This window comes from Hyperolius riggenbachi, chromosome 7, assembly GCF_040937935.1.
Source record: "Hyperolius riggenbachi isolate aHypRig1 chromosome 7, aHypRig1.pri, whole genome shotgun sequence".
NCBI classification, from domain to species: domain Eukaryota; kingdom Metazoa; phylum Chordata; class Amphibia; order Anura; family Hyperoliidae; genus Hyperolius; species Hyperolius riggenbachi.
The window spans coordinates 26,520,706-26,538,266 of record NC_090652.1 but is presented as its reverse complement, the minus strand read 5'-3'; the positions used below and the strand labels follow the sequence as shown (position 1 = coordinate 26,538,266).

At 50.5% G+C, this 17,561-nt stretch overlaps 1 protein-coding gene across 1 annotated transcript in view; it reads left to right on the top strand.

Moving 5' to 3' along the window:
• LOC137525956 (uncharacterized) overlaps positions 1 to 16,957 on the top strand; it is a 70,471-nt gene extending 53,514 nt beyond the window's left edge. Inside the window, exon 5 of the mRNA XM_068247165.1 lies at positions 16,872 to 16,957. Coding sequence (XP_068103266.1) covers positions 16,872 to 16,957 — 86 coding nt within the window. The remainder of the gene's footprint in view (positions 1 to 16,871) is intronic.
• The last annotated feature ends 604 nt before the right edge of the window (positions 16,958 to 17,561 follow it).

The following is a 17,561-nucleotide window of genomic DNA, read 5'->3' as shown; positions in this document are numbered from 1 at the left end:
GCCTTACTTGCAGGCAGAGGTGTATCTAGAGGGGTGCAGACATGGCTCATGCCATGGGCGCCACAGCAACATGGGCGCCATGCCTGCTCCTGTGCTGCGCCCCATGCCTCCCTGTCACTCAGACCTCAGTTTACTTCTGTTATCTGGGGAACATTGCTACTTAATCTATGTATGTAGGGTGCACTTGGCTTAGTGTTAGAAAAGAGGACAGAGAGGAAATAAGAAGAGATATTTCCAAAACTTTAGCAATATTTCCAAAACTTTAGCAATATTCCGAGCCAAGAAATATTGGCAACCAAAACCCATGTACAGTACTCGAGAAAGGATGCGGTTTTTAGAGAGGAAGGGGGCTCTGACCGGGAGAGGGGGGGGGGGGGGCACATTTTCAGTGTTTGCCATAGGCTCTATATTACTTAGGTACACCCCTGCTTGCAGGGCCTATATTTTGAGTTGATTGTTGCCCCCTGTATAAGGCCTCAGTGCAGAATCGGTGTGATTCTGCACTGAGGCCTTATGCAGGGGGCTGTAGTGGATACTAAATGCCAGTAGTGGTTCTGGACACTCAGGTGTTTTTTTTTTCTTTTTAAACTGAATGTCACTTCACGCAGCTCAGGTGACAGATAGGTTTATGCTATATAAACCTATCTGTCACCTGAGCTGCGTGAAGTGACATTCAGTTTAAAAAGAAAAAAAAAAACACCTGAGTGTCCAGAACCACTACTGGCATTTAGTATCCACTACAGCCCCCTGCATAAGGCCTCAGTGCAGAATCACACCGATTCTGCACTGAGGCCTTATACAGGGGGCAGTAGTGGATACTAGATGCCAGTAGTGGTTCTGGACACTCAGGTGGTTTTTTTTGGTTTTTTTTTTGGTAACTTAACTGTCATTGAACTACCTCAGCCTGACCATAGGGGCTGGAAAACTGCAATCACCTGCACTCCGGCGAATGGAAGCACAAGCACGGCGGCCACTACACACCACACAGAGAAGACTAACATTTATGTCCTGGAGGTGTCAACTAGTAAAAACAATGATTTGCTCACCTGACGTTATCACTAAAGCTATTTGCGATTGTTTGCAGTGCGTTAAATGTGGCGTTTCATCTGTCAGTTTTAACCAGGCCTAACCCTTACACTACCTTATCGCCCTGTACGCATACCGGACGTTTTAACGCACTTAATGCCACAAATTTCAGAATGTAATGTGATTTCTGCGACTTTGCGTAAACTACGTCATTTTTGGTTTGACTTTTGCCATGGATCCCCCCTCCGGGATGCCATAGTCCAGGTGTTAGGCCCCTTTAAACAACTTTTCTATCACTTTTGTGGCCAGAAACAATTCCTATAGGTTTTTAAATTTGTCTGCCCACTGAAGTCTATGGCAGTTCGTGAACTTTTGTGGCAAATTTGCGTTTGCAAAACCGAAAATTTGATTTTCGCAACAGGCAGGAAGACACTAGGAGAGTCTGTAATGGCGTTAAGCCCTAGTCTGTGCCCTGCCTACACCCAGCCCACCCAAAACACTGCCCCTACCTGCACCCAGCCTGTACCCAGCACCCTGACGCTGCCTGCACACAGCCCAAGTCTACACCCTGCCCCTGCCTATACCCAGCACCTGCCCCTGCCTGCACCCGGCAGGCTGATCCCACCAGCACCCTGCCTGCACCCAGCACCCTGCTCGAGCCTGCACCCAGTACTTGACCCTGCCTGCACCCAGCACCCTTCCCCTGGCTGTGCCCAGCACCCTACCCCTGCCTGTACCAAGCACCCTGTGTCAGGAACCGGCCCCACGGCAAGCCTGCAGATACGGTTCCCGACTGCGGGTTTGACCAGATCAAGAGGGGAGCAGCCTTATTCAAGCTACAACAAGGCTGTCGCCCCTCAAAGCACTTCTCACTGCCACCACTAGCTGCTGCTAGACACTTCAACGATTCCCACTCTGCTGTCGAGTGATCTGCATGCAGTCCGCATTTTTGTATTTGGGTCAGCTTTGCTCTTAGGCCAAACACGGAAACGCAAAACACACAATACAATCGTACAGTAGGACGGCACAATCAGGCACTGATTGTGTAACATAAATTACACTGCAGTCTCTTCTAGGCTATGAGCGTTGGCTTAGTACAGCAGAAGTCAAACTTATTAAATAAGGATTTAATATTCCTGAAAAAAGTGGAACAGTGCAGAAAACAATATATACAAAAGATTTTCAAAACAAAGTAAAAATTACAAATATAAAAGTTACAAAGATACACAACAAGACACGTTGCAGAAATAAAAGGGAAATAAACGTTACCAGCATATAGATCTGAGCGTTGTTGCGAGGAGAACGCAGTTCTGGTCAGGAACCAGGATAGTCCTAGCGTGTTGCTATCTCCAAAGAACTACAGGTTGTGACTATCCTAGCTGATGTTTTATAGAAAAATGTGTGGCCCGGGGCCACTCAAATGTCCAGATCCAGGAATAATCCAATTTCCTCAGGTGTGCCAGCCCATCCTTGCTGGCTATGACATGCCACTTCAAAGCTTTTCCTGTTTATACACATAGACTTCAAAACACTTCACACACTTCCAGCAGGCTGTCATATGTAAACTTCAAACGTTCCTGTGTTAGCTTCCAACTGTCCAGACTCATTTAGTCTGGATTGTATATTGGCTTGTTTACATATACACCAAGTTCAAAGCAATGCAACACCTTTTCATTATGCAGGACAAAAGCGGGGGTTGTTATGTAATTACCTGTTTCCTTGTTATGGACTTCTGTACTACAAGTTACAGGTGACAAAGCAAAGTACACATACAGTATGAGACAGTATTTCATAGCAGATCAAAGGTAAGGACCTGACTGGCTATTGACTAATTAGCCATCTCCTAATTAGAGGCTAGGTAGACAGTCCCTAATTTTGAATGTCTAGGTTCATTTGCCTATCCAACGTAATTGATCTATTTAAATGCAGACAATGGTAGCTTTTCCTGCTGGCCACTGAATGCAGAGTTAATTTACATTTACATAAGGAACTCACATTAGCAGCCCGGTGTCCAATTACCCTGAAGCCAGCTGGCTTTGAGCAGACTTACACATATGACGCAGGCAGAAAAGGTGAAAATATGGCTTCCACGAGATACCATATGGCTGCTATGTTCTGCATATTACCGTATATATCATCATCACCACATATATCCTCACACCCTGCCCCGGCCTACACCCAGCACCTGCCCCTGCCTGCACCCAGCACCAGCCTGTACCCAGCACCCTATCCCTGCCTGTACCCAGCACCCTACCCCTGCCTGTACCCAGCACCTTGCCCCTACCTGTACCCAGCACCCTGCCCCTGCCTGCATTCAGGACCCTGCCGCTGACTGCATCCTGCTCCTGCCTGTACCCAGCACCCTGCCGCTGACTGCACCCAGCCCTAGCCTGCACCTGCCCCTGCCTGTACCCAGCACCCTGCCCCTGCCTGTACCCAGCACCCTGACCCTGCCTACACCCAGCACCCTGACCCTGCCTGTACCCAGCACCTGCCCCTGCCTGCACCCAGTACCCTGAACCTGCCTGTACCCAACACCCTTCCCCTGCCTGCACCCAGCCCTAGTTTGCACCCTCCCCCTGCCTGTACCCAGCACCCTGCCACTGCCTGCACCCAGCCCTAGTCTGCACCCTGCCCCTGCCTGCACCCCGCCCTAGTCTGCACCCTCCACCTTCCTGTACCCAGCACCCTGCCGCTGCCTGCACCCAGCCCTAGTCTGCACCCTGCCTGCACCGAGACCAAGTCTGCACCCTCCCCCTGCCTGTACCTAAGCACCCTGCCGCTGTATGCACCCAGCTTTAGTCTGCACCCTGCCGGCACCCTGCACCCTGCTCCTGTCTGCACCCAGCCCAGGTCTGCACCCTCCCTCAGCCTGTACCAAGCACCCTGCTGCTTCCTGCACCCAGCCCAAGCCTGCACCCTGCCTGCACCCAGCTTAAGTCTGCACCCTCCCCTTGCCTGTACCCAGCACTCTGCCGCTGCCTGCACCCAGCCCTAGTCTGCACCCAGCACATTGTCTCTGCCTGCACCCAGCCTTAGCCATCACCAAACCCTAGCCTATACCCAGCACCCTCCCCTAGTCTTCACCCAGCACCCTGCCCACAGACAGCACCCTGCCCCTATCTGTACTGAGCACCGTGCCCTAGACTGCACCAAGCACCCTGCCCCTGTCTGCACCCAGCACCCTGCCCTAGTCTGCACCCAGCACCCTACTCTAGACTGCACCCAGCTCCCTGCCTACAGATAGTGTAACCCGTATGAAACTGTAGGTACCAGGCTCCAGGTGAGTGGAATCCACCAGACACTGACTTGAGATGAAATTATCAAAGATTTATTCGCAACCGAACAGTGGTCATGGCAATTGTTATCAGCCAAAACACTTCAATGTCAAAACACTCCTCCCTTGCACATCATATTGCTCAGCAAAACCTTGGGGGAAACTTGTGACAGTTCGCAATATGGTACTGAATAGATGACAATTCGTTGGTTGGTCCAATCAGAACATTCACCTTGCTCCAAGATCTTTTAGACTCTCTAGGTTGTATTTGTAGCACTTAATACACTTTACTCTTAATACCTCCCCTCTGGATTGGGCCTCCCAAAATAACAAACAAAATAAAATAAAAATCAAATAATCAAAATAGGTTAAAGCAAAATAAAGATACCGTATATACTCGCATACAAGCGGAATTTTTACCCCCAAAAAGTGCCCCAAAAGCAGGGGTCTCGGCTTGTATACGAGTCAACTTGTGTAGTATGTGTGTGCTTATGCCCCCCGATCTGTGTGTGTGCCCACCCTCCTTTGCAACATCGTAAGTAGGGCGATAGGATGACTGCTGACCTGCTAACTGCCTGATTATGCTGGCTTCAGTGGAGGAGAGAGCAGCGGCATCATGTGCATCCATTAGTCCACTCAGTGCCAGGGATCCGCTTGCCTCTTTGTGCACATCGGCTCGGTTCCGGGGATCCCCTTGCCTCTCTGTGCGCACTTAGTCCAATCAGTTCTGGGGATCCCCTCGCCTCTCTAACCGCAAGACTTTGTACACGTCACGTGTCGGGAATCCCCTTGCCTCTTTGTCCGCATCCTTGTGTCTCAAATCTATGACGACTAGTGTTGGGCGAACACCTAGATGTTCGGGTTCGAGAACGTTCGCCGAACATCGCCGCGATGTTCGGGCGTTTGCGCCGAACTCCGAACATAATGGAAGTCAATGGGGACCCGAACTTTCGTGCTTTGTAAAGCTTCCTTACATGCTACATACCCCAAATTAGCAGGGTATGTGCACCTTGGGAGTGGGTACAAGAGGAAAAAAAAATATTTGAAAAAGAGCTTATATTTTTTGAGAAAATTGATTGTAAAGTTTCAAAGGAAAAACTGTCTTTTAAATGCTGAAAATGTCATGTTTCTTTGCACAGGTAACATGCTTTTTACCGCCATGCAGTGATAAATGTAATAAAGAGAAGAGGTTCCATAAACAGGGACCGGTAACGCTAACCCAGCAGCAGCAGCAGCACACGTGATGGAACAGGAGGAGGCGCAGGAGGAGAAGGCCACGCTTTGAGACACAACAACCCAGGCCTTGCATGAGGACAAGAAGCGTGCGGATAGCATGCTTTTTACCGCCATGCAGTCATAAATGTAATAAAGAGAAGAGGTTCCATAAACAGGGACCGGTAACGCTAACCCAGCAGCAGCAGCAGCACACGTGATGGAACAGGAGGAGGCGCAGGAGGAGAAGGCCACGCTTTTTGAGACACAACAACCCAGGCCTTGCATGAGGACAAGAAGCGTGCGGATAGCATGCTTTTTACCGCCATGCAGTCATAAATGTAATAAAGAGAAGAGGTTCCATAAACAGGGACCGGTAACGCTAACCCAGCAGCAGCAGCAGCACACGTGATGGAACAGGAGGAGGCGCAGGAAGAGAAGGCCACGCTTTTTGAGACACAACAACCCAGGCCTTGCATGAGGACAAGAAGCGTGCGGATAGCATGCTTTTTACCGCCATGCAGTCATAAATGTAATAAAGAGAAGAGGTTCCATAAACAGGGACCGGTAACGCTAACCCAGCAGCAGCAGCAGCACACGTGATGGAACAGGAGGAGGCGCAGGAGGAGAAGGCCACGCTTTTTGAGACACAACAACCCAGGCCTTGCATGAGGACAAGAAGCGTGCGGATAGCATGCTTTTTACCGCCATGCAGTCATAAATGTAATAAAGAGAAGAGGTTCCATAAACAGGGACCGGTAACGCTAACCCAGCAGCAGCACACGTGATGGAACAGGAGGAGGCGCAGGAGGAGAAGGCCACGCTTTTTTAGACACAACAACCCAGGCCTTGCATGAGGACAAGAAGCGTGCGGATAGCATGCTTTTTACCGCCATGCAGTCATAAATGTAATAAAGAGAAGAGGTTCCATAAACAGGGACCGGTAACGCTAACCCAGCAGCAGCAGCAGCACACGTGATGGAACAGGAGGAGGCGCAGGAGGAGAAGGCCACGCTTTTTGAGACACAACAACCCAGGCCTTGCATGAGGACAAGAAGCGTGCGGATAGCATGCTTTTTACCGCCATGCAGTCATAAATGTAATAAAGAGAAGAGGTTCCATAAACAGGGACCGGTAACGCTAACCCAGCAGCAGCAGCAGCAGCACACGTGATGGAACAGGAGGAGGCGCAGGAGGAGAAGGCCACACTTTTTGAGACACAACAACCCAGGCCTTGCATGAGGACAAGAAGCGTGCGGATAGCATGCTTTTTACCGCCATGCAGTCATAAATGTAATAAAGAGAAGAGGTTCCATAAACAGGGACCGGTAACGCTAACCCAGCAGCAGCAGCAGCACACGTGATGGAATAGGAGGAGGCGCAGGAGGAGAAGGCCACGCTTTGAGACACAACAACCCAGGCCTTGCATGAGGACAAGAAGCGTGCGGATATAACAATGCTTTTTGCCGCCATGCAGTCATAAGTGTAATACAGATGAGAGGTTCCATAAACAGGGACCGGCAACGCTAACCCAGCAGCAGCAGCACACGTGATGGAACAGGAGCAGGCGCAGGAGGAGAAGGCCATGCTTTTTGAGACACAACAACACAGGCCTTGCATGAGGACAAAAAGCGTGCGGATATAGCAATGCTTTTTGCCGCCATGCAGTCATAAGTGTAATACAGATGAGAGGTTCCATAAACAGGGTCCGGCAACGCTAACCCAGCAGCAGCAGCACACGTGATGGAACAGGAGCAGGCGCAGGAGGAGAAGGCCATGCTTTTTGAGACACAACAACCCAGGCCTTGCATGAGGACAAAAAGCGTGCGGATATAGCAGCAATGCTTTTTGCCGCCATGCAGTCCAATCCAGGATTGATTCATTTTAATTTGAGTCAGACGGTCTGCATATTCTGTGGAGAGGTGGATACGCCGATCTGTGACGATGCCTCCGGCAGCACTGAAACAGCGTTCCGACATAACGCTGGCTGCCGGGCAAGCCAGCACCTCTATTGCGTACATTGCCAGTTCGTGCCAGGTGTCTAGCTTCGATACCCAATAGTTGAAGGGTGCAGATGGATTGTTAGACACAGCTACGCCATCTGACATGTAGTCCTTGACCATCTTCTCCAGGCGATCGGTGTTGGAGGTGGATCTGCACGCTTGCTGTTCTGTGGGCTGCTGCTGCATGGGTGTCAGAAAATTTTCCCACTCCAAGGACACTGCCGATACCATTCCCTTTTGGGCACTAGCTGCGGCTTGTGTTTTTTGCTGCCCTCCTGGTCGTCCTGGGTTTGCGGAAGTCAGTCTGTCGGCGTACAACTGGCTAGAGGACGGGGAGGATGTCAATCTCCTCTCTAAAGTCTCCACAAGGGCCTGCTGGTATTCTTCCATTTTGACCTGTCTGACTCTTTCTTCAAGCAGTTTTGGAACATTGTGTTTGTACCGTGGATCCAGAAGGGTATAAACCCAGTAATTGGTGTTGTCCAGAATGCGCACAATGCGTGGGTCGCGTTCAATGCAGTCTAGCATGAATTGAGCCATGTGTGCCAGAGTCCTACCAGAATCCTCATCATCCTCTTGTGAGCGTTGTGATAGCTGTTGTGATGCATCATAGTCGTCACCTTCTTCCTGGTCTGCTGCTGCTGACCATTCGCGCTGAATTGTGGAAGTCCAACGTGCACCGCTCTGGCCCTCGTCAGTGGTGGCAGGAAATTCCTGCTCCAACTCCAGCTGTTCCTCCTCCTCTTCTTCGTCATAGCTGCTGGGGCCAGCGTTTCCTGAGGCGGATGGCCTGATGTTGGTACCATCACGCTGATCGTTTTCTCCTTCAGATTCCCCCAGTTGCATCATGACAGCTGTTTCCTTGATTTTCAACATTGACCTCTTCAGTAAACACAGCAGTGGTATGGTAATGCTGACTGAAGAGTTGTCACTGCTCACAAGCAACGTGGATTGCTCAAAATTTTGGAGGACTTGGCAGAGGTCCAACATGTTGGCCCAATCGGATCCACAGAAGCTTGGCAGCTGTCCGGATGCACCTCGGTACTGCGCCGTCATGTACTGGACCACTGCACTCTTCTGCTCGCAAAAGCGGGCTAGCATGTGCAGCGTAGAATTCCAGCGCGTAGGGACATCACACAGCAAGCGATGGTGGGGGAGATTGAAGCGCTCCTGCATCTTGGCGAGTGCCCCCGAAGCAGTACTTGAATTTCTACAATGTTTGGCCACTCGTCGCACCTTCAACAGAAGATCGGCCACGCCTGGGTATGTCTTCAGGAACCGCTGAACTACTAGGTTCATCACGTGCGCCAGGCAATGGATGTGTGTCAGCTTAGCCAACCTTAAAGCGCGAATGAGATTACTCCCATTATCACACACAACTATGCCCGGTTTCAGGTCCAGCGGTGCCAGCCACAAATCCGTCTGTTCCTTTATTCCCCTCCAAATTTCCTCCCCGTGTGCTGCTTATCCCCAAGGCAGATCAGCTTCAGCAACGCTTGCTGACGCATGCCAACAGCTGTGCTGCACTGCTTCCACGATCCTACTGCTGCTGGGTTAGCGTTTCCGGATGAGGTACAGCTTTGAGATGCGTTGGAGGAGAAGGAGTCAGAGAGGTAGGTGCTGCTGTTGTTATCCAGTGGGAGGGACGGCGGTGCAGCTGTTTGCGGCGTGGGCAACACCCGCGCCGTAGCAGGTGAGTAATCGCTGCCAGGCTCCACAAGGTTCACCCAGTGCACGGTAAGGGAGATGTATCGACCCTGGCCGAACGCACTCGTCCAGGTGTCAGTGGTGAGGTGAACCTTGCAGGCAACGGCATTCTTCAAGCTTCGGGTTATTTTGCTGACCACGTGCTCATGCAACTCAGGCACTGCAGAGCGCGCAAAGTGGTAGCGGCTGGGAACCACGTAACGTGGGATGGCCACTGACATCATGCCCTTGAAGCTGTTTGTCTCCACCACTCGATATGGCAGCATTTCGCAGGCCAGAAGCTTGGCTATGCTGGCTGTTACTGCCACGGCCCGGGGGTCATTTGCTGGCAATTTCCTCTTGCGCTCAAACATCTCCGAGACAGACAACTGAACCGTAGGGCTGCACACTGAAGGACTGTTGGTTGTTGTGTTTGATGAAGACTGGGAGACCTCAAGAGCACTACTCCGGAAAGTGACAGTGTCAGCGTCGTCTGATGTTTGTGAATGTTGTGAACCACGCAATGGCTGGGCTACTGCTGCTGCTGAGGCGGGTCTGGTGGTGAGTCTGGTGAACCCAAGGGAGGCAGTGTTGCTGGTACCCTGTCCTGTCGAGTTTGCCCACAGAGTGGGATGTTTGGATAGCATGTGGCGGCTCATGCTGGTGGTGGAGAGGTTGTTAATACTTTTCCCCCTGCTCAGGCGGGTCTTGCACACCTTGCAAATCGCCATGGTAACATCCTCAGTGCAGTCTTCAAAGAAAGCCCAGACTTTGGAGCACCTGCCTTGCTGGCGATTTCTGTTTGCGCCTCTTTTGCCTCTCACTTGAACTTCCACGCTTGTGGTGCCTGAAATTGCGCGCCGCCTACCTTGTGGCACAAGGCGAACTCGTGCAGCAGTGGGTTCTTCAACAGACTCATCTGTGCTGCTGCTACGACGGCGATGTTCTCGTTCACAAACAAAATCTGGGTCTATGTCCACATTGTCCATACCCTCCTCTTCCATCTCCTCAAACTCGTCATATGTCATTGTGGGGGGCCGCCGCCGTGGAGTAGAGCTCCCCAGAACAACCTCTGCGCAGCTCACTCCAACGTCGTCTTCCAGAGCTTCTCGGCCGACCTCCTGCATTTGCAACCCCTCCTGCCCAACTTGCACTGGGATTTGGGTTTCAAAGTCCTCGGACTCGCCTTGTTGTATTTCAGTGCCCGGTGCATTTCCCACAGTTAATGGTTGTGAATCCGGGCACAACATTTCTGGCTGTTCCTCCATTGACCTTTGAAAGGTGGAAGTTTGTTGGCCTGGGAATAGCTCCTGCGAATACCCCATTGTGTCCTGAGGTAATTCATCGGACTGGTTATCTGGCAGTTGTGTGCGTGGTGTCGCTGCCGGTTGTGTCAGCTTTGTGCCCACTGGCTCCTTGTAACTGGCTGAGGACTCGGACCTCGTGCGTGATGTGCTGGTGCTGCTTAACCCACTGCTGGACGCTTGAGAGGTCATCCAAGTAATTATCTGGTCCTGTTCTTTTGTATCTGTGAGGGTTGTTGTCCTGGACAACATGGGCGGTATTGAGTGGGTTTTCTTGGGTGCTCCCCTGTGGCCTGTACGTGAACCGTCAGGGAAAACACCTCTTCCCTTGCCCCTCCCTCTTTCACCGGATTTCTTCCTCATTTCACTTATCCTTAAAGTACACGCTGACTGGCAGCAGTACAGTGGCAGTACAGAAATGCTATACAGTGGTGGGTGAGCGGTGTACCACTATTGCCAGCAGCGACACAGAGCACAATGCTATACAGTGGCGGGTGAGCGGTGTACTACTGTTCCCAGCAGACACAGAGTGGCAGTAAACACAATGCTATATAGTGTGGCTGAGCCGTGTACACACAGTGGCAGTAAACAATGCTATATAGTCTGGCTGAGCTGTGTACACAGAGTGGCAGTACACACAATGCTATATAGTCTGGCTGAGCGGTGTACACACAGTGGCAGTACACACAATGCTATATAGTCTGGCTGAGCGGTGTACACACAGTGGCAGTACACACAATGCTATATAGTCTGGCTGAGCGGTGTACACAGAGTGGCAGTACACACAATGCTATATAGTCTGGCTGAGCGGTGTACACAGAGTGGCAGTAAACAATGCTATATAGTCTGGCTGAGCGGTGTACACAGAGTGGCAGTACACACAATGCTATATAGTCTGGCTGAGCGGTGTACACACAGTGGCAGTACACACAATGCTATATAGTCTGGCTGAGCGGTGTACACAGAGTGGCAGTACACACAATGCTATATAGTCTGGCTGAGCGGTGTACACAGAGTGGCAGTAAACAATGCTATATAGTCTGGCTGAGCGGTGTACACAGAGTGGCAGTACACACAATGCTATATAGTCTGGCTGAGCGGTGTACACAGAGTGGCAGTAAACAATGCTATATAGTCTGGCTGAGCGGTGTACACAGAGTGGCAGTACACACAATGCTATATAGTCTGGCTGAGCGGTGTACACACAGTGGCAGTACACACAATGCTATATAGTCTGGCTGAGCGGTGTACACAGAGTGGCAGTAAACAATGCTATATAGTCTGGCTGAGCGGTGTACACAGAGTGGCAGTACACACAATGCTATATAGTCTGGCTGAGCGGTGTACACAGAGTGGCAGTAAACAATGCTATATAGTCTGGCTGAGCAGTGTACACAGAGTGGCAGTACACACAATGCTATATAGTCTGGCTGAGCGGTGTACACACAGTGGCAGTACACACAATGCTATATAGTCTGGCTGAGCGGTGTACACAGAGTGGCAGTACACACAATGCTATATAGTCTGGCTGAGCGGTGTACACAGAGTGGCAGTAAACAATGCTATATAGTCTGGCTGAGCGGTGTACACAATGCTATATAGTCTGGCTTGGCGGTGTATACAGAGTAGCAGTAAACAATGCTATATAGTCTGGCTGAGCGGTGTACACAGAGTGGCAGTACACACAATGCTATATAGTCTGGCTGAGCCGTGTACACACAGTGGCAGTAAACAATGCTATATATAGCGTGGCTGAGCGAGGTACACAGTGGCAGTACACACAATGCTATATAGTCTGGCTGAGCCGTGTACACAGAGTGGCAGTAAACACAATGCTATATATAGTGTGGCTGAGCGAGGTACACAGTCAGGGCCGGCCTTAGGTTTCACAGCGCCCTGAGCGTAACCAGATTTTGGTGCCCCCCCATTCATCCTCTTCGCGCACGCACGCACGCACGCACACACACACACACACTAACTATTATAGGCAGATCCTAAGTATTAGCACCGTATCGCTATGCACATAAAGTAAATACCAATCGTGTGTAGCGCCGAAAACGTTGCGCTGTACGCCATTAACGTTGCACCGTTCGTGTGGAGGATGCATTGTTTAGCGTGCAAAGGCGAATTACCGCACAAACAGTGCAATGTTAATGGCGCACTGCAAAACGTTTTCTGCGCACAAACGGTACTAACTTTGTGAGGCCAAACTACCTAGCGCCCTAGTTTGCACGCCCAAACTCTTTAGGCGTGCTAACTAGGTTAGCGCCGTATAGTGAATCAAGCCCTTAGTGTATATAGGCTACTAGTCTTATATAGTAGTAGTAGTAGTAGTATTTGTAGGCAGATCCCCCTTTAGTGTATATATAGACAGCCTATATATATTAAAGGGGGAATCTGCCTAGTACATATACAAGACTAGTAGCCTATATACACTAAGGGGGGATCTGCCTATATATACACTAAAGGTGGGGGGGGGGGGATCTGCCTACATATAAAAGACTAGTAGCCTATATACACTAAGGGGGGGATCTGCCTGTTATAGGCAGATCCCCCCCTTAGTGTATATAGGCTACTAGTCTTGTATATGTAGGCAGACACCCCCCCCCCCTTTAGCGTATATATAGGCAGATCCCCCTTAGTGTATATAGGTTTAGGTTGCAGATCCCCTTTTAGAGTATGCAGATGGACACGAGGGCAAAAAACAGAGGGGGGGGGGGAGAGAGAGAGAGATATAGAGAGAGAGGGGAGGGTGAGAGGGAGAGATAGAGAGAGGGAGGGAGAGAGAGAGAGGGATGGAGAGAGAGAGGGGGGGGGGAGAGAGATAGAGGAGGGAGAGAGATAGATAGAGAGAAGGGGAGAGGGGGAGAGAGAGAGAGGGGGGGAGAGAGGAGAGGGAGAGATAGAGGGGAGATATATATATATATATATCTATAGAGAGAGAGAGATGAAGAGAGAGGGAGGGGGATATATATATATATATATAGAGAGAGAGAGAGAGAGGATGGGTGGCACTGGGAGATAAAGAGGAACAGGAAAAAGGAGGAATAGACTGTGTGGATATTGAGTAATCTCACCAGTCTTCACCAGTCTCGTTTGGCAGGGACATATAACACACATCAACATGCTGGACTCTGCAGGGCAGACAGCGGAGAGCACATGCTGGGAGGCAGAGAAAGGACATGAAGAATTCAGTGGAATTTATCTTATCTAAATTGTCCCCATCTGCTTCTCTCTGCTCTAGTAACGTCACAAATATCGGCTATCAGGAGAGGACGGCTGTGCTCCTCTCCTGCCTCTCTTGTCTGTGTCACTCGTCTCGGACCACTGCAGCTACACAGATTCCTGTTCTTCTCTTCCACTCCCATTAGCCTCAGCGGCAGCAGCAGGGCTCCAGACAACCAATCACCAGGGGGATGTGTGTTTCGAGGATGGAAGCAGCAGGGACAGGAGGTGAATGGGATGCGGAAAGTGTTACCCATTGCTGTACGGCACAGTCGGTGCTCACAGGAGGTGCTCAGACATCAGACCTGGCTGGCAGGGAGGGTGATTTTCTCACTTATGCGCCCCCTAGAAGGTGGGCGCCTCGGAGTCTCTCACTCCTAGAGGCAGAGCCGGAGCTCGCAGCAACAGTTTGTTGGTCTTCGCCCCCATCACCCCCAGCGGCACCAGGGGGCGGGGCAAGACGTTGCGAGACAGACCCAGCCGGAGCCCGCAGCCAGATATGCAGCCTGAGTGGCAGGAGCGCCCCCTGGAAGCCGGCGCCCTGAGCGATCGCTCCGGTCGCTCAGGTCAAAGGCCGGCCCTGTACACAGTGGCAGTAAACAATGCTATATATAGTGTGGCTGAGCGAGCGGTGTACTACTGTTCCCAGCAGCGACACACAATGACTGGGGGGGACCCTGGCTAGCGTGGCTGGAGAGCGAACTACCCTGCCTGCCTACCCAAAGCTAAACCCACAGACAAATGGCGGAGATATGACGTGGTTCGGGTATTTATTTTCCCCGAACCACGTGACCGTTCGGCCAATCAGAGCGCGTTCGGGCCGAACCACGTGACCCGTTCGGCCAATCAGAGCGCGTTCGGGGTCCGAACCACGTGACCCGTTCGGCCAATCACAGCGCTAGCCGAACGTTCGGGGAACGTTCGGCCATGCGCTCTTAGTTCGGCCATGCGGCCGAACGGTTTTGGCCGAGCACCATCAGGTGTTCGGCCGAACTCGAACATCACCCGAACAGGGTGATGTTCTGCAGAACCCGAACAGTGGCGAACACTGTTCGCCCAACACTAATGACGACATCTAGTGGCGCCTTAAAACATAGTGAGCGGGACGGACCGGCAAGGGGATCCTGACACATGACGCAGACATAGCTGTGCGGAGAAAGAGGCAAGGGGATCCCCGGCAAATGATGGGGACACAGCCATGCGGAGAGAGCGGCAAGGGGATCCCAGGCACTGAGTGTACAAATGATGCAGACAGAGGCAAGAGTATCCCAGGTGCTGCTGAGCTGACAAACGATGCGGATGGAGAGGTAAATTGCACATGATGCCGCTGCTCTCTCCTTCACCTAAGCCACCATAACCAGGCAGCAAGCAGGTCGGCAGTCATCCTATCACCCTACTCACGATTTAGCATTAACACATGTTGCTATAGGGAGGGTTGTTTCCCCATAGAGAGGGGAGCTGCCTAATACTGGGGGAACATCTGGCATTTATACTGTGAAGGGGGCTACACTGGGGGGGCTTATATGCGGGTCAATCATTTTTTCCTGGTTTCTGAGGGAAAAGTTGGGGGGGGGGGTCGGCTTATATGTGGGACGGCTTATATGCGAGTATATACGGTAAATGAAATAAAATATAAAGTGACTGATGCACCCCTCTATACCATCAACACCACCCTCCTACAATAGAACTCTCTTTAAGTGCACTTTGACTTTAAGGCTGAATAAGCTCTGAACTTTGTAACGTTGCAACAATTGTACCCAGCAGGGTACTCTGGGATGATTGAGAATGTCTCTCAGTGACAGTAGGGCCTGGACTTTTTATAAGCAATAGCAACTTACCTCACTTTATATCAGCAGCTTTCTTCTGCATAAATAACTGTATTCTCAGCACAAAGTCTCTGTGACTGTACAGCACTCTTACATTATACATAGGCAGTCTCTAGCAATACCACTCAGGGATTCAATCTGGGCCTCTCCAGGTTCTAGTTTGCTACTAACTGTACACACTTTATGGCTTAGATGTGGCTCTCAGGACTATACTTATCTGACTGCAAATGTCTTTAGGTCAAGGTTTATCTGGGTCTGCCACCTCTGGCCTCCGGGTAGTGTCCTGGCTGACTGCCGCTGTCCTTACTGCATGGCCGTCGGGTCCCCCTAGCGTACAATGTACGCTTAGAGGGACATAGGAGTCAGAAAAAGCGAAGCTTCCGAGAGAAGCTGTCGCTTTTTCTGTGGGGGAGAGGAATCAGTGATGGGGCACCATGGCCCAATTCATTGATTCCTGGGCTAACGATCCACGGCCGGGAGCACACGTGCATGCGCGTGATCGGCCACGGGAGCGCACATGTCCTCCTTGTCGTAGAACTACGTCAAGGAGGACAAAGTGGTTAAGCCCCATACACACGCTCAACAGTGGTCTTTTATGCAGCACAATTATCAAACAACTGATAAGAAGTCAATGCAACAGTTGGATTGACTTCTTATCAGTCTTATCAGCTGTTTGAACAATAGCAAAATACTTTTTTTTAGTTGTTTTAACTTGTTTCACAACCAAAGTTGCGTGACAATTGTGCTGCATAAAAGACCGCTGTTGAGCGTGTGTATGAGGCTTTAGGCCTGGAACCCACTACAAAGCGCTATCGCTAATCGCAACCACTAGCGTTCTTAATGAGCGTTTAATAAGCAATTTCGTGAGAGTTTTCTGGCGATTTTGGTAGCGATTTTAAAAAGTGTAGGTGTTTTGCCAGCGATTGTGATAGCGATTTGCGATTAGCGGTTTTAATTCTGATTGGTCCTTTCAATTAATTTTATTTATTTTTTTACAGTGTGCAGTAATTTAAAAACGCTAGCAAATGGCTCTGTGTAGGTTTTGATGAGCGATTATGCCAGCTTTTATATACTTTACATTGCAGAAACGCTAATGCAAAATGCTAAAATTTTTAGCGTTTTAGCAATTTTGGTATTCGCAATCGCTCCAGTGGAATTTGGCTCATCCATTAACATTAGCTGAGCGTTTCAGGAAATCGCTAGCGTTTTGAAAACCTCCCTAAACGCTCACAAAATTGCTCTAGTGGGTTCCAGCCCTCACTGAATTTGTGTTTGAGAAATGTTTTTAACCAAAATGTGTCTTTTCTTTCAGTTGTGGGACCGGACCAATCAGAACCAAGAACAACAGAAGTGGATTCATCGAGAATACAGGAAGATCGTGTTGAAAATACAAGGTAAACAGGTTTCCCTATCACTTATAGAAGTGAGTGAGAGGCCAATCACAAATCACCTGTCATTGTACTGCTGACAGTAATAAAAGGAGGACCGATAATCCTATATGATAAAACCTAACCTGTCCCTGCGTCATCCTGTCCCTGTGTCCGTGGTTTTTTGCTACTGCACATATGCGCAGCACAGACAGCCGTTGGGACAGGAGGACGGGGCCAGGGAGTCGGGCGGGCGTGTGCGCAGACGGTCAGGTAGACGGGTGCGCGCGCATGTGTACTAATATGCAGCGGTGTCATAAGAGACCTAGAGCCTGTTTTTAAACGGGCTTAGGTCACTAGTCCTATATAATAAAACCCCCGTGCCTCTGTGTCCTCCTCTGTCCCTGTGTCCGTGCTTCCAGACCTGAGAGTTTGCTGTCTGAGAACCTCATTGCATCGTGGGAAATAACAGCTTTTTTCAACTGCCAAGCAAGCAACATCTCCCTGTGTGCATATGCTTCGGACAGCGGTGGAGGATGGGCGAGCGGGGCACATCTGTGCACATGTTGCGGGGGTGGGAAGAGGCTGTGACCTAGCACCCGTTTTTTAACGGGCAGCCTTTTTACTAGTAACCT